Here is a 21,803-nt window from a genome sequence, read left to right on the forward strand (position 1 = left end):
AATCATAATTGGTACAGGCATGTACAAGCTCTGTTCCCAAAACCCCAACACTCCCCATTTTACAGCTTCTATAAAACACTTTTGATTAGTATCTGCAGTTTTTTTTACATCATAGCGGATAAACTTGGAGTTACTTCTTATATCCCTTAAAAATATACTTCCTACAACATGAGTTTTTTTAAAAGAATTTTTAGCAAGCTATATGAAAGCTTTAGTTAGTACAGCCCACAATTATTCTCCTATTATCAACATCCAGCTTAGAAGCTGATACTGTTTAATTATCAGTTCTACTCAAGACAAGGGCACATAAGATGCACTGAATAAAAGATGGTCCTATATTGTGTAATTATCTCCCAATTATACACCTATGCATTTATTTTCAAAGGTGAATACAGATGAGCAAAGTTATTAGTGCAGTACTTATTGACAGGTCTTCCTTACTTGAATAACCCCCTATTAGATTCCAACCTTAAAACACTGCTAACAATGTTCTCCCAATGCATTGTTTTCTGAAGACTGTTGTTGCATATGCATAAAATTATCATTTGCAATTTTGAATGTATCCTATAGAGAACAATTTATTTTATGTGCAGTTATTTTATATGTGTTATTATATCTCACAGAGTACAATCTTGTTTTGCAGACCTCTTGAAAGGTAGCAACACTACAGAAGGACCCAACTGTAAAAGTTAAAACCACTTCTTTAAAACACGCACACTTGGATAGGTATAGATAAAAAACAAGTAAAACAATGAAAAGTCGATAAGTGCTTTCAGTCTCGAATCCTTTCGGGACTTCGTCAAATGACAATCAAGTGCACTTTAAGGTTTAAATACATATGGTCGAAGTTATAAAACTTCTAATAGTTAAAAAAAGGAGAAAACAAAAAATTAATCTAATGGCTTAAAGCAGGGGGGCAAGCCCCCCTGCACCCCCCACCTCCCACTCTTTAAATATACTAACTCTGAGATCGCACTACAGTGCAGTAAAGGGAAGTCTTCCCTTTACCACATTATAGTGCGGTCTCGGAGTTGTTATATTTAAAGAGCGGGGAGTGCAGGGGGGCTTGCCCCCCCTGCCTACAACCCTTAGTTTAGAGTTTATTCTTTTATTTTTTTTTTCACTATTCGAAGTTTTATAACTTCAACCATATGGTGTCGAACATATGGTATTCGAAGTTATAAAACTTTGTTCATATAATATAGACCCAGCAGGTTTTGGGTTTGTCTACAGTTCTCCTTTTCTTACAGTCGTCTTCTTGATGTGCAAACATCCGTGCTGTATTGGCCTCTAACAATTACTTACACATACAGGTATGATATGCATTCTTGGATGCATCTTGTAGCATAAAATTAATGTTAGATTCATTTTCTTAAAGTATTTTTTCTCTGTTTTTTACTAGAACTTTATGGTCTGCATATTGATTACCTAGTAGAACCTATGAACCTATGAACTTGTAAACATTTAAATGATACTGTATCTTCCTGAAATTCTACTCCAGGGATGAGTTTTAAACTGGTCTGATGAGATTAGTGGTCTACCCCACTTAACAAATGCATACAATCAGCAAACTGCAATCATTTTTTACTTATTTCGCTGTGAGGTTGATCAAGGGTTTTCTATAATTAACCTTTCCTGGTCATTTGTTGACTTAATTTCACAGGTCTTTGGTACATTTTTATCACTCAGTATATTGGATTATATTGCACATGACAGACATGAATCTTTGTAGCTTATTTCCCTTACTTTTATTTTTTTCTCTGTGGTTTAGAAAAAAACCCACCATTTGCTTTGAGGACTGTGGTAAAAATGCTGCATTCTCCAATGTATTTTGAGATTCAGAAGCACATTAACTGCAATGAGGAAAGACCTCTTTCTTAGGTAATTTGCATGTCTTTGCATGTCGTTAACTAACACAAGTGCAGATTAGTACTTTCTTGCAGTAGTTAGCTGTGGTAGCTGATGCAATCTGTTAGTACAGGCTCCCCCTCTCTCCCCACACACACACACACATGTAAGACACACATACACACACACACACACACACACACACACACACACACACACACACACACACACACACACACACACACGCACATGCACACCACTTAACCCACACCTGTCCTTGTATTGTGACATCCCTGATGTATCATTTTTCTACCCTCATAAATCATGGCTTATTATAGCCTATCATCAACCCCAAACATTGTTTCAAACTTCATATCTTTTGGTAACTCCATGGCAGTGCAAACATTGTTATACCAGTGACTTTATAAATTTGATAGAGGAAATTTGCTCCACAATTGTTTGTCTTTGTCTTGATTTCTTACACTGCAAGTTTGAGAATAAACCTAATGTTCCCTGTCCTTCTCTTTTGTAAGCCATGAACTGTTACATGCATTAATAATATCCAAGACCATAAGTATATATTAAAAAATATGCCTTTATTTATCAGTTAGTGCAGCAGGTTAATGTTGAGGGGTTTTTTTAGTGGTAAACGTACAGGGGACAAAAGCTCCCCCCCCCCCCCACATTGCACTTCAGATTTTTTTTTTTGTTTGCTTTAAAGTCTTATTTTATTTTACATTCTTCCTCTGGTATTTCATAGTGGTACAGAAAGCAAGTATCCTTGAAGAGAAGGTATAGGATTTGAATCCCTTTTAATGTCTTTAAGGCTCCTGGAGATGCATGTCTTTAGAGTTATCAGTGTGTCTAGTGATACCCTCATCCCATGTCATTAGAGTTAGCTCTGGTGGCTAATGATTCACCTACCCCAGATCAACATTAGGTTTAAAGTGCTGTTAAGGCATGAGATAGCAAAGTTATTCCCTGGTGCCTGGTGTTACCTCCTCCACCCTATGTTGTGGTTAAGTGACTTTCAGGCATATTAGGTAGAGTAATCCCTCATATCAAGTGCCCCTCAACCCTGTGTGCTGTTAAGGCACATAGCTAAAGAGTAATCTCTGGTGTCTAGTGTTCACCCTGACCCTAAGTGCCATTAAGGCATGTAGCTAAATAATAATTCCTGGTGTCTAGTGTCTCCCATCACCTCCAATACTGTGTGCCAAAAAGGCATGTAGCTAGCTAATCCCCCTAACCCAGTGTTGCAGGCTTTGCTCATTAGTCTAAGATTGTGTAAAGGTATGACTGCCACCTCAATCTAGTCTGCCATGCATGCACATATATACACACACACACACACACACACACACACACACACACACACACACACACACACACACACACACACACACACGCACACACACTCACACACACACACACACACACACACACACACACACACACACACACACACACACACACACACACATACACACACACACACACACACACACACGCATACACTCCTTCACTAACTCACCTACTGAAGCCTGTCAACAGACACTCTTACTCATGCACTGACGATTGCAGCCCCTCACATATACACACTAATACACCCCCCCTAACACTACCTGATCACTAAGCTCCCCATTACTCACCTACTCTACTGTGATGGATGAACAAGACCTACTGGCTGTGTTTGTAAGTATGAGTGGTTAGAAGTGCCCATGCTAAGTTACAGAGAATCAATTGGCTGTGCAAAAGTCTTCCTGCAGACAATTCTGTGGGAAACCACATGTCTAATTTATTGATTAATTGATTGATTGATTGATTTTATTAACTGGAGTAGTCCAAGTGGGCATCAATAGCTCCTTTTCAGGAGATGCCTGAAGGCAAAGGTTTGGGTTATAAAATAGAGACAACAAAATAAAATAAAAATCTTAAGGTTACAATATGGACAAACAATAACTGAAGGATAGCTATAGTACAGACATACTTCTCAACTGTCCAGATTTTCACAGAATGTCTAAATTTTTGCCTCTTATCTTTGGTGTTTTTATCATAAAATGTGTGATTCTCTGGCAAATCGCAGAGGATTATAGTCAGTAAATAACGACAAACATTTGATTTCAGACTTCATGTCCTTTACAAAATAAATACAAACACAAATTCTATTATTCTACCAACTATCTAAGTTTATAAGACTAATATTTAAAATCTGTCCCTATTTTTGGGCCTTTACCCCATTACTTTAGCCTTTGTCCAGATTTCTGGCACTAGGATGTTAGGAGGCGTGAGTACAGGAAATCTACAATCAGTAAAATATGCAGTCATTACATATTAATACATGTTAAAGTGGCATGCACAATGAAGGTTATAATGTAGATTTACAATTTTACATTTATGTGTAGGAGAAAAATGAGAGAGGATGTGCGGGAGATATGAGTAGAGAGCAGAGAGGATAGGAGTATAAGATTAGTATGTGGATTTATTTTGTTACCTGATAATGAGATAAAAACATTGTAGTGAAGTTGAGGTAGATGTAGAACAGAGTAAATATGAGTTGGAAATTTGCTAGATGAAAAAAATTGTCAGGGGTGAGTAGAGTCTGTAAAGATGGCAGTAAGAGCAAAGGGGTAGAAGACCGTAGGATATTTATACTGAGAATTTGCTTTCCTGTGGTATCTAGGGGTAATGTGGGTGTGTAAGGGATGAGGTAGTCTAGCCTGGGGAGATGCAAGAGCTGAGCAAATTGTGTTGTCTTAAGTTTTTGAATCTGAATACCTTGATTTGTTTGATGTTGGTAGGGACAAAAGTCCAGATTTTGGAGGCATAGTTTGAGTACAGGGACACACCAACAGGATTGTGGATTTTAGTTATAATTAATAGGGACTTGTCTGTGAAGTGATTTTCATTATAATTAATAGGGACTTGTCTGTGAAGTGATTTTAGTCACAATTAATAGCGACTTGTCTATGAAGTGTAGTGATTATGCAGGGATGTAAGGTTCCACTAAGGCTTGCAGTGCAGGCCAGTTTTGTTGCTTGTAGATTATTTTATGGACAGTTATAATTGATATGATAATAGGGACTTGCCTGTGAAGTGATTTTCATTATAATTAATAGGGACTTGTCTGTGAAGTGATTTTAGTTACAATTAATAGCGACTTGTCTGTGAAGTGCAGTGATCATGCAGAAGTGTAAGGTTCCACTATGGCTTGCAGTGGAGGACAGTTTTGTTGCCTGTAGATTATTTTATGGACAGTTATAATTAATATGGAAATAGGGACTTGTCTGTGAAGGGATTTAGTTACAATTAACAGCGACTTGTCTGTGAAGTGCGGCGATCATGCAGGAGTGTAAGGTTCCACTAAGGCTTGCAGTGCAGGACAATTTTGTTGCTTGTAGATTATTTTATGCTGCTAAATGGGTTAAAGAGAGTGTGGGTGGTCTAGGTAGCCTAACTGTTTTAGGACTAGTCATGGGTGGGGTTTTAGAGATGGGTTAGTGGCACATTTAGCTATGCATTATGTTTTCTGTGGGTTTTCTTGATAGCTTATTGTATCTGAACATTGAACTTTAGGTGGTTTTCTAGAATGAGACTAAGTAGCATTATGTGGACACAAGTTCGATAGGAGTGTTTTTTGTTGCGGCAACGAAGAAGTTATTTTTGCATAGGATACAGATTTGGTGTGAAGAGCAATAACCTGGTTTTATTAGCATTCAGCACAAAGTGAGAATTATTGGGCAGCCACAGTGGTGCAGCGGCTAGCATTGCTGCCTCACAGCAAGAGGTTCTCTTGTTCCATCATCGGCTTTGGTGCCTTCTGTGCAGAGTCTCCATGTCCTCCCTGTGGTCGTGTGGGTTTCCTCCGGGTGCTCCGGTTTCCTCCCACATCCCAAAGACATGCTATACGTGGACTGAACACTCTAAATTGGCTCTAGGTGTGAGTGTGTGCATGTGTGTGCCTTCTCTGGAAGGTTGGTCACTGGGCTGGCAACTTGACACTGTAAAACTCCACTGCCAGTCATGAGTGGACAGGTGATCCACTGTGGCGACCCCTAACCGGGAAAAGCCAAAAAAAGAAGAAAAAGAAGAAGAAGGAAGTGAGAATTATTGAGCCAGATGTATATAGAAGAGTGTTTTGGGTCTTTTCCTGAAGGTCTGGGGATGGACATAGCTGTGGTTACAAGTGTAGCATCATTAACATACTGAATGCCACTTATATCATTAATAGGTCTATGTGGGCCCAAGGCTGAGCCAAGTAGCACTCCAATTTAAATAGGCAAGAGTGGTGATTGTTTTTATTTTTTTATTATTTTTTTTTTAAAAATACATGTCTTTAATGCAGTTCACAACAATTGTTAAAATTACATTTAACAAATATTACCTCAAGATGACTAAGATCAGAATATGAACAACACAGCTGATGAAGAAAAACTGAAAATAAAGAACTAAATAACACAATGAAACATTTAGCTTATATCACAAATGGAAATTATCCATACTAATAACTACAAAACTGAAACACTCTTTCATAATGACAAGACAATCAGTTAGCAAGCCATTTTTCCGGACCATACTATAATGTTAAATTCTAATGTCACCTCCAAAAGTGAGATACATAGAATTGATATTAGATGGCATATGCCAGCTTGTTATCAGCAAATAACATCTGTAGAAATATTACCCACAGGAGATGCCATTGATCAGTATACCTAGATATAAGGGATCAGGTAATATATCTGTCTATCAATGTTTAAAAATAGAACCTAACCTGGATCTAAGAGATCAGGTAGTATATTTGTCTACCAATGTTTAAAAATAAAACCTAACCTGGATCTAAGGGATCAGGTAGTATATTTGTCTACCAATGTTTAAAAATGAAACCTAACCTAGATCTAAGGGACCAGGTAGTATATCAGGTTACCAATGTTTAAAAATGGAACCTAACCTGGATCTATGGGATCAGCTAATATATGTCTACCAATGTTTAAAAATGGAATTTAACCTGGATCTAAGGGATCAGGTAGTATATTTGTCTACCAATGTTTAAAAATGGAACCTAACCAGGATCTAAGGAATCAGGTAGTATATCTATCTACCAATGTTTAAAAATGAAACCTACAAGGGATACACATACAAGTCAAATCAACAGCAATAAGGAAATGTCAAATGAAAATTCAGGACTGGTAAGTCCAAGCAATCAGAGGTCAGGGTGAGTTATGTTTGGGAGAGTGCACCTAACGCCCATGTGAAGGTGTTTTGTAATTTAAATTATGTAATGTTAGTCAGCTGTCAATGATTATGGCAACAGCATCTATGTGAGTTAGACTGTCCTCTAGAAAAGAGTCTGTGAGGTGGGTATCAGTGATGGATCAATTCTATAGAAGTAAAATTATGTACGCTAGGGAGATTTGGGAAAGAGTCTGCATTATTATGATTAAGGTAGGGGCATCTGTCTTCAGCTAATATAGGGTTCCATCTTATCAGGGAGGTGAGATACAAAGAATCTTTTCTTTCCTTGTAATACATGGGTTGGGGGGGGGATCAGCTAGTACTGCTAATACTTAAGCTACATAAATACAGCTCAAGGTTGACCTTATATATTTTTAATAATTCCAGAGTTTTTTCCTTGCTAATCCTAACTACTGCTTTAACTGTATATTTTGTAACTGTAAATATTGCCACCATGGTAGGTTGTCCACCATGATGCATTTTTTCCAAATCCTTAGAATTGTAAATTTGTAAGCAGCGGCTTCCAAATATCTAGGATATACCAAATCCTAGTCTTAATCCGTCTGTCAAGGGAATAGGATTACCATCTAAAATAAATCTATTTGAGTCCCAGATTCTTTTCCAATATAAGCCATCCAATTTGGCATTTTACCATTTAAATACTTAGCTTTCCAACCAAGTTTCCCATTTTCCAGGGTTCCACACTTTATGAGATGTGGAAGAGGCTTTCCTATCCCAAGCTGACCTAATCACATCAAGCTTGATAGCAATCCACATGGGTCTGCATTTCAGCCTGGAATAAAGGTAACTACACTTAACTACTGCAAATATGTAATCTTTTAAAATGAGGATCCCCACCCCTCCAAGTTTGTGAGGAAGAAACAGATTAAGTTTACTAATCCTAGGATGAGTTTTGTTTCAGCACTAATTGGAGGTGAGTTTCTGGAGCTTACCTATATAAAAATGTTTATAAAAGTGCAGGAGGTATCTCATCAAAAAAAGGTATTTTAGATATACATTTTTATCATCTGCATTTTGGTAAGAAATTTAAAGTATAACTTCCTCCAGTAGTTTACTTTGCTATGGAAGTTGGTAACTAAATGGCTAAAAATTTGTTTGGATCTCCTTGGTGGGGTCAAAGGTTAGTACAATCCCCAGGTATCTACATTGTAGTGTCTAATTCCAAGGGGCTAGACAAAAAGCACTACCTCATTGGTGGCTCTAGATAGGTGAAAACTGGCTGATTTCATCTCATTAACTTCGACCCATGAAGTTCCTCAGAAGTTTAAATACCTCCACAGCTTTATGATAATGTTTCTTTGGTTGCAAACCATGGTGAGGCAAGTGTGCCATGTTTGGGGGCAGATATACTTATGTTGCTTAGTTGGTTATCCAGAAGCCTAATATATACCTCAGTCACTAACAGAAAAGGAAGGGTAAAAAGAGGCCATCACTGACACATAAGTGGAAGAAAGCTGTGGAGTGGGGTGGAACTCATCACCCTCCTTTTTCCCATTTCTACATGGGGTGAGGGTGTCTCATCAACTGTCATCATCACTCTTAATTCATTGTCAATCTCCTACTATCTTCAATAAATATTGCCTGACTGTCACAGGTCTTCTCTCACCCATTTAATCCATCTTTTGCAGCTTCAGCTGCAGAGAAGGTCAAACAGAACAGATTATCATGGTTCACGCACGTGTGTAGTAAAGTAGAAGACAATCTGATGAAGAAGATTTTGGATAGACAGGAAGAAGGCAAAAGGAATCAAAGACATCCCCCAAAGCAGTGGTTGAATTGTGTGAGGGAAGACCTGTTACAGTCAGGCATGAATGTCAAAGAAGGTAAGAGGGTGGCATTGAATAGAGACAGATGGCAACAGTTGATACAACACCCCAACCCCATGTAGAAATGGGAAAATGTGGATTGAAGATGATGAATGGCTTTGCACTCATATGTTGCCGACATTCCCCCTTACATTGAGTAAAATTAGCTTAATTTACATATTTACATGTGCTGATGAAGTGGCTATAGCTTTCTAAGACTGACGGAATTTAGTTTCTGTTTACTGTCCTTTAAATAGGATTCATTGAGATTAACAAACTGGGAGGAGATGTTTTGATCATAACTTACTGAAATTATTGTATAAACTTTGGGCTAAACCACACTGCTGGCCATGTGTTCTCAGTAAATAGTCCTCCTGTAACAAGCCCCACCCCATCAAAGAACTAATATATATCCCATAAGTCACAGTGCAGTAAATTGTCATTCTGTATTCCATTATTATATTAATTTGAAAGTAATCTTGATAATAACATAAAACAAAAGTTGAAACCAACACCACATCCCAGGAAAGCACGGCCACTGTAACTTAGCTTTCATTCACTTTAATGGTTGTGAACTTCCTCAGAAAAAACATCCATCTACCCTCACAAACACACTTAAATAATTAATTGAATAGTCACATGATTAATTGAGCATTAAGCATTGCTAATGTTAAACAGTACAAATATATTCTATACACAAAATTTATAAAACATATTTAAATGCTGAATAAAATATTTACATAAAATAATTTACATATATTGTAAAAAACATTTTATGTTAATAATGTCATTAAGACCTGGTGCAATATTGGCACCTAAATGTATTTGCCATAAACTTTCTTTACATTCTAACCATGTTTTATAGTCCCCCGAAAACATCTCTGAACTAACACTGTCCAACACTGAAAAAACAAATTTCTTAAAGCTCTTGCAAACAGCAGCATGTCTAGCTAAGGCATTTTTTTCTTCTCCTTTCCTTATTGCTAACAGATGTTGATAAGTACATCTTTTCAGACATCTGGTAGTTTTTCCAGTATAATAACACGGATATGAAAGGCACTGTGCCACATAAACTATCATTTCACTACTGCACGTATAATACCCGCTAGTCCCAAAGGTTTTCTTATTGTGACTGAAAAAAAAATGAAGATGTATTACTAATGTACCTACACTGTCTACGCTACATGTACATTAGTAATACATTTTGTGTATAGAATATATTTGTACTGTTCATTTAACATTAGCAATGCTTAATGCTCAATTAATCATGTGACTATTCAATTAATTATTTAAGTGTGTTTGTGAGGGTAGATGGATGTTTTTTCAAAGGAAGTTCACAACCATTAAAGTGAATGAAAGCTAAGTTACAGTGTCCATGCTTTCCTGGGATGTGGTGTTGGTTTCAACTTTTGTTTTATGTTTTAATTCTGAAGTTTTTTAGTTTTCCAGTTTTACTCATTTAATCTTGATAATAGGTAAAAAAAAAAAAAAAAAAAAAAAAAACCCATCAAAACCTTTTACATATCATCCATTTCTGAATAACAAAAGGTTAGATATTACCAACCAGCATGTAGTTGGAGATATCAATCCTTCTTGATACTCTTAGCTAGCTAAAATATGTCAAAATATGTCAACTCTTAGTTAGCTAAAATATATCAAAATATGTCAACCTCCTGATTCACAGGGGAGAGTCATGTTGTAGAGGTCATTGTTCAAGTAATAGAGCTAGTTGTGGCTTCTGCAAAGGACTTACTACTCCCAAGTTATGCATATTGGTCCAAGAGGCTTTTAGCAGTTCCACTTCACCTATTTTGATTTCTCAGGGTAAACCATCTACATTCCCATCAACTAAGGAATGAGATAAAAGGGCAGCATATTATTTGGTTACATCTGGACAATATCTTATAGTTGTGCCCTGTTTCTTTTTCTTCTGCAGGTTTTGCTACCTTCTTAATGGAATGGATTCTTTGGGATCAGATGTAAGTTTGGTTGGTAAGGGTGTCATAGGTTTTTCCCTCTTTTTTGCTGTCATGAGCACTGCTCCATTTTCATGGGCCATCTCAAAGTTGTCATTTTGGGTTCACATTATTAAAGATTAATTTTTCAGCTTTTTCTACTGATGTGAAATTAGAGGAGTGACCTTCTGTTGTGACCATTAGATTGGCTGGAAAATAAAGCAGTACTGAGGGCTCCCTTTCCTTTAAGTAGCACAGGTAGAGAGCTAAGGCTTGTAATCAGGTACCATGCAGACAGAAGACTCAGAAATTTCAGAATCACTTCCCAGTGATCTGGCTTTATTTAACATTGCTTCTCTGTCGCTATAGTTTACACACTTGTAGATGAACTGCCTAGGAAAATTGTGGATATAAATTTTAGGAGTAATTCTATGGTCTAATTCAATAATGAATTCCTTATTCCTCCCATAAACTTTTTTAATATTCCTGATGTGTAGCCCCTGGTACCATTGCCTTCCAATTTTTCAGGCAACCCCAATAGCTTAATATTGTTCAGGTGAGCCCTGCTTTCCAAGTCATCCATTCTAATGTTCAGCAGTGAAAGGGATTCATGTACCTGATTGGATTGTGATTCTATGGCCGGAATGCACTCTGCATTACCCAAGATGTCAGAGTATTATACTATCAATAATGACTGTAGGTGGGTTAGCTGGGTTACATGCTCGGTAGTTGTGTTCTTAATTTGAACAATATCCATTTCCATGGTTTTTATCATAGATGTCAGTGTCAGCAGCATGTCATTCATAGTTTTAGTATCTTCTGAGATGGAAGGTGTTGAGGGATCCATCTTATCTAGCAGCCCATAGGGAGTACTTACAGCAAGTAAGAAAGTGGCCTGGACTTGATATAATCTATAATCACTTCTTTTTAACTCCAATTGAGAGCTGAAGGGTGGCGGTGCTGTCATAGCTATGTTACACCAAAATAAAATGCAACTTCAGCTGACTAAATTGACCATATAGGTGCAGAGCTTTGAGTTCAGAACATGTCCTCCATCATCTTGTGCCTGTGGGCATTAGGGATTGCTCTTTCAGCTATTTTACTGCATGTAGGCTGTAAGAAAGGCAGCTATGGAACCAGAAGATGGTGGGGGTCTAGTGAAGATTATCTATGGAGAAGAATCTGATGGGATACCGTATCAAACACTTTAAATAGATAAGTCAAGGAATAGAGAGGAAATTAAGTTTCCAGACTCCATGTAGATGTTGGTATGATGGATAAAGTTAAGGAAAGCTGTTGTACCGCTGTAATGTATACCAAAATAGTGCTGGTCAGATGAGGGTAAATTGGTATCTGTTGTTTGAGAAGATGAGACTGTATCAACTTTTCAAGGATTTTGAAAGTGGAGAAAGAATGGCTAAAGGGCAGTAATGACAGAATTTAGTGAAGTCTCCTCCTTTGCGTAATGGAATAATTATCATATGCCTCTCCTCTGGAATGCCTTATTAGCATTTTTCATGGTCACACCATTGTTGATCTGCCATTGACTGCAGAAGTTTTATTGTGAAGTGTACACCTCATGGTAACCTTTCTGAGTTTGGCCATTTTTTTATATTAGATGGTCATATCATGAAATGTTATTCAGTAACTTCTCATCTTGTTGCTATGGCAACATATTTCATTTAACCATACCATATCACTATATTTCTTATTACTATTTCGCAGTGACCAAGGATCAGGTCTGCATATAATAGAATGATCAAGAGAAGTCAGTCAATCTTATTCTTTACATATGCAATCTGAATCTGTAGTCCAATGACCAAATGGAAAAAAAATAAGGGCTTTCCAAGTCGCCTCCAATGAAAACAGTCTCAGAATTTCAATTGTGGTCACTCTGCCATAAATATTATATATATATATATATATATATATATAGAGAGAGAGAGAGAGAGAGAGAGTGAAGGCAAATATATATTATTTTCCTTAAAGAGTGTTTCATTTATAACTTAAAATACTATTCATGGTTTAGAAAGCTCAGGTCAGTAGACTGGATAAATCATATTGATAGTATACTTGCATTCTGAATGTTGGGCATACATGCATATTGTGCTATTAATAATTCATAGTCCTTTGGTTCACATATTACAAATAATTGAACATTAAGCATATGACAGACCCTCATGAAGTAGAGAATGTCCATTAGTTTGCATTACTGTAAGACCTACAAAGTGCAGTTCTCTAGGGCAAAATTGATTACATTCCTTGCTTTATGTTTATTTTGTCTGTAAATTATTAAATACTTTAATTTTCATGTCAGGTTAATTGATTTTTTTATATATTACTTTCCAAAATTTTAGTTAAGTATGCAACTGCATAAAAAGTAAAATCTAATGTATTGTTAACAAAGCAGTTGTTTGGCTTACTGATTAAATATTTTTTGGTTCTTGTAATTTTATGTTGATTTGTTCAGCAATGATTAAGTTTACCGTTTTTGTATTTAAGTATTAAATCAGTTGGTTGGGTTATTGTATGATCAGTCATATTGAAATTGGAAGCACTCCCTCCTGTCTAGACTACCAGAGAATGCAGCTGCAGGCCAAAGCAATGCTATGGAGCAATCACATGAAGCTTCAAGCTCAGCTAAAACCCAATTCTTCTGCAGCCTGATACATCCAGCAAAGTTAGTGAGGCAATGAGTTGAAAGAAACATTACTCCTTAGCTATACACCTTAAAATGTAGTGCCTATAATTACAGTTCTATTAGGAAAAGCACATTTCCATATTCAAACATACCTTCAAGATGTACTTTGTCACCCCAGCAGAAACTGAGAGAATTGCAGACTTTTTGGGGATTAGCATGCTCAGCTAGAAGCTTTGCAATTGGTTCAACTAAGTGATCAATGACTCTGTGACACAGGAACCGGACAAACCATGACATTGTGCCACAAACTCCCTTTATAGCACGAAAGATATATCTCTGTGGATCATACAAAAGACAAAGAATTCTTAGCATTTGCATTTGTTAAAAACAAGTCAGAAAATTTTCACAGCATAGAGCTCTAATTATTTTCCTTCCTTTCTTTCTTTCTTTCTTTTTGTCGCTCTTGAAACTGTATGGTACTTTCTGTTTCCATCACTACAAGTTATACAAAATATGGCAACCATTATTCCATCATGCCTTCATAGTATTGCAAATTCAATGTCCTTTCAAACATTCTTACATTTAAGAACTCTTAAGATTAAGTAGTTAAGAGAAAGTCTGCAGAGATGTTATGTAAAACAAGAATTCAATGCTTAACAACTTTTTTTCTGGATGACAAGTTACATACCAAATTGTTCTTACCCAAACAAACTCAAGACAGTGTAATACAGTTTAATTTAAAGTAAGAGTCATTGGAAAGATCTTAACATGTAGTTATGTTGCTCATTTTCATTGCTTATAGACTTGAATTAAACATTAAGAAAGTATATACACAAGTGACAATACCCAAGACAAATATGATGGAAACTAATTAGGCTATTTAATTGTGCTGTTGAAATACTATTTCTATGGGCATTCGACCACGGTGGTGGTGCTGCGATAGCGTTGTCGCCACACAGTAAGACGCTGTCCAGTTCGATTCACAGCGAGAGCGTCTTCTGCGTGGAGACATGCGTGAATGGGAGTACCTTCATTGAAGGTTGTGCATCAGGGCTGGTAACTTGGCATGTAAATTCAACTACCAATCATTAGCAGACCGAAGTTCCGCTGTGGCGACCCCTAACCGGGAAAAGCCGTAAGACACAAACAAACATGTAATTAGATACCTGACACCATAGATCAAATATCTCAAAATGTATATGTCTAATTACTTTCAAATTATGAATAATAGTTATCATGCAGATGTCAACAGCTAAATCAAAGAATTAAACATTACGAACACAGCCTTTATTCTTGGTAGTTAAATAAATACTACCCTTTTCAATATCCATCACATTCCAAATGAAAATTGAACAGACTGCCTGTCAGAAACTGAAACTGCTGATGACTGGCAGGAAAAATTCTACTTTATCTTGATTAAATTAAAGTTATATCAGTTTACAGATCTGGAACTAAAGGGGTAGAATTGCCATTCATTTACATTGTTTATTCTTTAATACTTAGTCTGAGCTATCAAAATCAGTTCACATCAGGTAAGCATCCTACATTGGTTATTATACTGAATCAATTTGTACTTGGCATATTATGTGATACCAATCTGCTAAGGCTCTCCTAAACATTAGCACTTCTAAGATACAATTTCCATATACCCTTATGATCAGTGCATAAAGTATTCCTTATTTTAGAGCAATACCCTTGCTACTCCAAACTTTGGAGTAAATGCACTTTGCTGTTGCACACTAATTTATATTTTCCAAGTAAATTTTATTAGCATTTTACAAAAAAGATTCAACAAGAATAAAATCAGCAATAATTAAGAAACTATTTACAGAATACATAGTGTCACATTTTTAATTAAATCCTCAGTATTGTTTATAACCTGCTTACAATTAAAATAAAAAAATGCTAAACTTGCTGCTAGTACTTTTATATATGGTAATCCCTTTAGAACTCACTACTGTCAAAATCTGCAGCAGCTACGCTGGCTGGAACTACAAAACAATCTGATATTTTCTAAACTCACTATTGCCCACAAGATATTTTTCCAACCTAACAACACTCCCATACTCACTAATCTCATCGCCCCCTACAAAAACCTTAATTCCCTACGCTCCTCCAGTAAACTTCTAACTAACATAAACAAGACCAACAACTTGGCAGGTGATTCCCTATTCTGCAACACTGCTGGAAAAAACTTGAACTTATTACCCAGTGAACTAACCCTACTTCCATCTCTTACACTATTTAAACAAAAGCTTAAAAGACACCTCAGAACACACTGGTTATGTCCCTGTAGCAACCCTGACTAACTTCTGATGCCACATCTTCTTTCTCCACTTTTTTTTTCACCACGTTGTTCTAAAACTAAAACTACATTGCTTATTTCCCCAAAGCAGTAACTGAACTACTAAAATTATATTATGCCTCTGCACAAATAATTTCCTTTCTGTATTATAAACTACCTCATGTATGATACTGTAAAAAGACTTGTTTTGTCCAGTATGTAACTTATTTTTTTATTCAGTTATTTAATTTAATCTCTGCTCTTTAATAATATATCTTGGTATTTTTTAAAATCTGTCTATTACTTTGTGATAGTATTGTTGTTTAAATTCTTTATGCTATTTTAGAGCTTTTCTCCCCGGGCCTCTACTGAAAATGGAAATATATCCAGTTAGACTAGCCCGATAAACAAATGTAAAATAAATGAATAAATAAATAATAATAAATAAATAAACAAATGTAAAATAAATAAATAAATAATAAACAAAATGGGTAATAAGTTCAAGAAAATCAATTTATTCCAAATCAGTCACGCACTTTCATCCCAAACACCATAGGGACTTCTTCAGAACTGATATGTAGAATCAATCAAAAAGTGTAAATGCAATTCCTTGCCTAATTAAATTAATCATGTGACATAATTAAACCAAAATTTGAAACTACCATAAATTGACAATAAACACATGAAATTAACTTCACCAAACCAATCCAATGATACATTAAATAAAATCGTTATTTCATAAATCCTGTGCCCTAGTCTATAAAATGGGGAGAATAGAAATGATATAATTTAAACCTGGGGGTGTGGTGGAGTTGAGTTTCAATTACCATTGTAGTTCCTTTCTTTCAATGTCTAACTCCCACCACCCACCCCTAACATTCTCAGGGATGATGTCTAAAATAAACTGAAACTTAGTAAAACCTGTGCAAACCAGGATGTGCCTAAATAAGGCATAAAGATGTTCATAAATCCTTTTCCTCAGTTGTCTTTCTGTCTTCCCCATATAAAAAAAATCCACATTTGCAGCAGATAGCAATATAAACAATACTTCTGGTTGTGCAGTTACCCTTATTTAAATATATAGCAATATAAACAATACTTCTGGTTGTGCAGTTACCCTTATTTAAATAAATCTTAAAAGGGATGTTTTGAAGAGATAAAGTGGACTTTCTAAAATGTACAGGCACTGTTTACAAACTCAACAATGTGTGGTACCTTTGGGATGGAGCAAATAGCGGCCTTCACATGTTCAAAAAAAATTGATATTTCTAATCATTTTAAAAACAAACTTTGCTCTATTCCCTAGTATCTCAATAATTTCAGAATTACCCTTAAAAATAATCCAGTTTTTGGTAATTATGTCTTTTATCTCCTTATAACCAGACCCAAAGGGTATAACCATCATGTTGTTAATATCATCTTCCCTTTTTCCCAAACCTTCATATGTATTTTCCCCAACAGAGGTTTAAAACTCAAATTCAATCTTTCAGGACCTCTTTACCAATTCTATTCAACAAATCCTAAGGATATCCTCTTTCTAAAAACATTTGAAAAAGTTTTCCAATTTCTAACCTGAAATTAGTTATATTTGAACACCTTCTTGCAGAATGGACTAACTGCTCCTTGTAAATGTTCTTTTAATGATGTGGATGATTACTCTGATAGTTAAGATAACTGTTAGAAAAAGTGCACTTCCTGAAGATCTTTGAGCCAAAGGTTTGACTAAGCATGTCCTTAAAGTGACATCCAAATAATCAATGGTAGTGTTCGAAGAAGAATAAGTAAACCTAAAATATGAACAAACACTATTTAAATAATCAACAAATTGTGCCAGTTTGTATGTTGAATTTTTCTAAAAAATAAAAATATTATCCTGGTAATGTAAATATATTCTCCATCTTCACAAAATTGTGAAGTGAAACAAATTTCTTTTCCCAGGCATATAGCACCAAATCTGTGTATGTGGGTGCGCAACTTGCACCCATTGCTACGCCCTTGATGTGTTTAAAGAATTCACCTTATGGTGTTTGGGATGCAAGTGCTTGACTGATTTGGAATACGTTGATTTTCTTGAACTTATTACCTGTTTTGTTTATTATCCACATTGGGTCTTGTTACAATTTTTTTTTGGATTTGTGTCTAGTATTGCTAAGTTTTGCACAACCGCACTTTTGGCATTCTGGTCTTGAGATAGTGAAATTCAAAATTTCAGTATTTTGAGATTCAGAAGTAGACCTATGTATATATATATATATATATATATATATATATATATATATATATATACATATATATATATATATGGGTTACCTTCAGTTCAACGAATGTCCACTTCCCTGACTCGTAGATCACCGACACTTCAGACCACTGACATTCGCAAAGCCGACGTTTCCTGCAAGGTAAGTAAGCACTTGGCCATCCCAATGGAAAGAACTACCCAAATAAAAATGAAACAGACCAATGTAGGGGGCTGCACACACACCCCCCTTTGTGGCGGGCTTTGCCAGCACCCCCTTACTAAATATACCAACTCTGAGAACGCACTACTGCGGGGGGATGGGTCAAAGTTCAAGTAGATGGCCAATGCGTGTCTGGGAAGTGGACATTCGGTGAACTGAAGGTAACCCATATATATATATATATATATATATATATATATATATATATATATATATATATGTGTGTGTGTGCGTGTTTGTGTATATATATATATATATATATATATATATATATATATATATATATATATATATATAGCACCAAAAAACGTCCAGCACTAAGAATAATGAAAATCACAGCCGTTTGGGAAAAAAAGGCTTTTTATTAGAGCCTAAACAGTCTGCCCCACAGACCGGTTTCGCTCCAACTGAGCGTCATCAGTGTGTGGCCGCAATGAAAACAGTACGTAGATATACGTGCTCACTAGCACACCCATTTAACAACAGCTCACTTTTAAAGGTGCAGTAATCTAATAACACCTTACCACTTGTGAAATAATAAAACATATAAGAATTTCAGTTTTAATTTAGATTTTAAAGCTCAACCTAATAAAGTATACAAAAGCTACTATACCTATAATCAAAATAATAGATATGTCAATATATATGGCTGCCAAACACCATAAAATAACACATGTACAAGAATACCTTAATACATAAACATACATACATGATACTTAGTGAATAGATCATACCCAAAAAAGGAAAGAAAACATGAAAAAGATGGTTACCAATGGTCATTAAGACCGGGCTTGAATAAAGCTCCTAAATTAACTATCCACCTACGTTCTTTATTCGTCAGAATTTTGTGTTTGACTGACTCAGACTTAATCCTATCTGTTACTTTGTCAATCCCTACAAAAACAAAATGCGCTGTTGGGTGAACTAATATATGTTTGTATAAAGCACTGCGCATTCTTTTACATTTAATGTCACTTAAATGTGTAGCAATCCTTTGTTTTAAAAGACACGAAGTCTGTCCAATATAAAAAGAACCGCACCTGCACAGAGCCATATATACTACCCATGAAGTATTACATGTGACAAAGCACTGAATATCATACACCTTACTGGTATTCTGAGATGTGAACGTAGTGGTTTTGGACATCAACATACAATATTTGCAATGTCCACAAAAAGTACTTCCCTTTCTGAATATTTCAAATCCTGCTGGTGTCTCGCCTTTCTTATATTTTGATAGATATTCACCAATGTTTTTGCCACGCCTATATCCAAACTGGCACTTATTTCCCAAAATAGTAGACAAAAAAGAGTCATTAAGCAAAATAGACCAATGTTTATCAATAATTTGCTTAATCAAATAAGTATTAGTAGCATAAGTAGTGACAAAACGAATAGTGTCACTCTTATTTATAGACTGAGCATGATCTTGCAAAAGCAAGCTTCTATCCAATACTCTACTTTCATCAAAAGCCTGATTAATATTGCTTGTTCGATAACCCCTAGCCTTAAACCTAGAAATTAAATCATGCGCTGTTGATTTATAGTCACAAGCATCTGAACATATTGTTCTGATTCTCTTAAACTGTGACCTTGGTATATTATTAACCGTATGAGGTGGGTGACAACTGTTCGCATGTAGTATGGAATTCTTAGAGAATGGTTTTCTATGTAGGGAAGTTACTATTGTACCATCTAATGTTTTTGTGACATTAACGTCCAAAAATTCTATGGTAAATAAATCAAGCCTCCCTGTGAATATAATTCCAAAATTATTGGAATTCAAATACTGCTTAAAGCCAAACCATTCTTCCATACTACCCTCCCAAACCACCCAACAATCATCTAAAAACCGGCGCCACATGCCAAGACAACCAGAAAAAGGGAAATGTTCACTATAAATAAACATTTCCTCCAGGTAGCCCATAAATAAATCGGCATATATGGGGGCAAAAGTAGCCCCCATAGCTGTACCCTTAATCTGTAAATACCAATCGTTGTTATATTTGAATGCATTATGCTCAAGAACAAGTTGTAATAAACTTAACAAAAATTTCTTTTCTGATTCAGAATACAAGCCAGATCTCTGCATCCAAAATTCTACCGCCTCTATTCCACCTGAATGCGGAATACTAGTATAGAGTGACTGGACATCCAATGTCCCAAGCCTACTACTAGTAGATAATTGCAAATCTTCCATTAGCACCAAAAATTGCTTGGTGTCTCGAATTCTGGCTCTAACGTATACTAGTAAAGGTTTTAACTTGCTTTCAAGGTATTCAGATAAGGGTTCAGTTAATGAGCCTCGACCTGACACTATGGGTCTACCTGGAGGATCTTGTAGTGTTTTGTGTATCTTTGGTAACATATAAAAGTACTGAAAAGAGGGATTATCAACCTGAAGCTGTGAAACTAACTCTGGAACAATCAAATTTTCATGTGCTGCTTGTAGCAAAAATGCATCTACAATACTTTTAAATTGTGGCATCGGATCTTTCTGCAAACAAAAATAAAAATTAGAATCATTCAATTGTTTTTTAACTTCAGCATCATACTGCAATTTGTCCCAGATAACCACAGCCCCCCCCTTATCAGCCTTAGTAATAACAATTTGTGAATTTTGTGTCAATCCCATCAATGCTTCATGTTCATCCATTTGTATATTATGACTACAATTTCTGAAAATTTCACTTTGCCTAGTTTGCAAATCCTTCAACACCATTTGCTCAAAGATTTTAACATTAATATTATATGCTGCTGAAAAATTAGATTTCTTAAAAGTAAACCCACTAGCAGTTGAGGTCGCAGGTTTAACTTGTTGACTGGCAAAAAAACATTTTAGATTGAGCACTCTACTAAAATTTTTTAAATCACAAACAATGTCATACTGGGATGAATAAAAAGAAGGCACAAAATTAAGTCCTTTATGCAGTAGCTTTAATTCACTAGAACTAAGCTGGTAATTGGTCAAATTAACCACAATATTATTAACATCATTGATGTTACTAACAGATGTTAATGACAAAGTTGAAGCTGAAACCGGTTCTGTGGGGCTAGCCCTCTCACTAGAACCAAAAAGTCCACTTAAGTTCTTATGTTTTCGACCACCCCTCCTAAAGGGGTATTAGATTTCTTAGAGGAAGGCAGTTCAGGTGAAATAGCAACCACCGATTCAAACTCTGCTTCTGTGTCGGTGTTTGAATAGCCAGAAGAACCTTCAGATGTACTTGTGGTATTATACTTCAAAATTGACCTGACTCTTTTGCGTTTGGGTCTGGTCTGTTTTTCACTCACAAAATGCACCTCTTTCTTTTCCTTTTTCCAGCTAAACACTCTATTACTTTTAAAGTCATTAGTGTCCCTGTTAAATTTTTTCATTTTGCGTGCACACAGTTCCTTTTCATACTTATCAATGTCCTCCATAAACTTTTGATGTAAATGCTGATAATCTGGCATAGATTCATACCTTAGAATATGTTGCTGACACTCGTTAAGCTCTAATAATAAAGTAGAAATATGTTTATCATAATATTCCACAAGCAATGTCATAAACATATT

At 35.8% G+C, this 21,803-nt stretch overlaps 1 protein-coding gene across 3 annotated transcripts in view; it reads right to left on the reverse strand.

Annotated features, from left to right (window-relative positions):
* The window catches only part of LOC122812034 (prosaposin-like), a 225,816-nt gene that overhangs the window by 133,003 nt on the left and 71,010 nt on the right, over nt 1-21,803 (reverse strand). For all 3 annotated transcript variants that reach the window (XM_044084280.1, XM_044084278.1, XM_044084277.1), the window contains exon 4: nt 13,655-13,838. In XM_044084280.1, coding sequence (XP_043940215.1) covers nt 13,655-13,838 — 184 coding nt within the window. The remainder of the gene's footprint in view (nt 1-13,654; nt 13,839-21,803) is intronic.

The sequence above is a fragment of the Protopterus annectens genome, chromosome 9.part0 (assembly GCF_019279795.1).
Source record: "Protopterus annectens isolate FY-2018-M chromosome 9.part0, PAN1.0, whole genome shotgun sequence".
Classification (NCBI taxonomy): Eukaryota; Metazoa; Chordata; order Ceratodontiformes; family Protopteridae; genus Protopterus; species Protopterus annectens.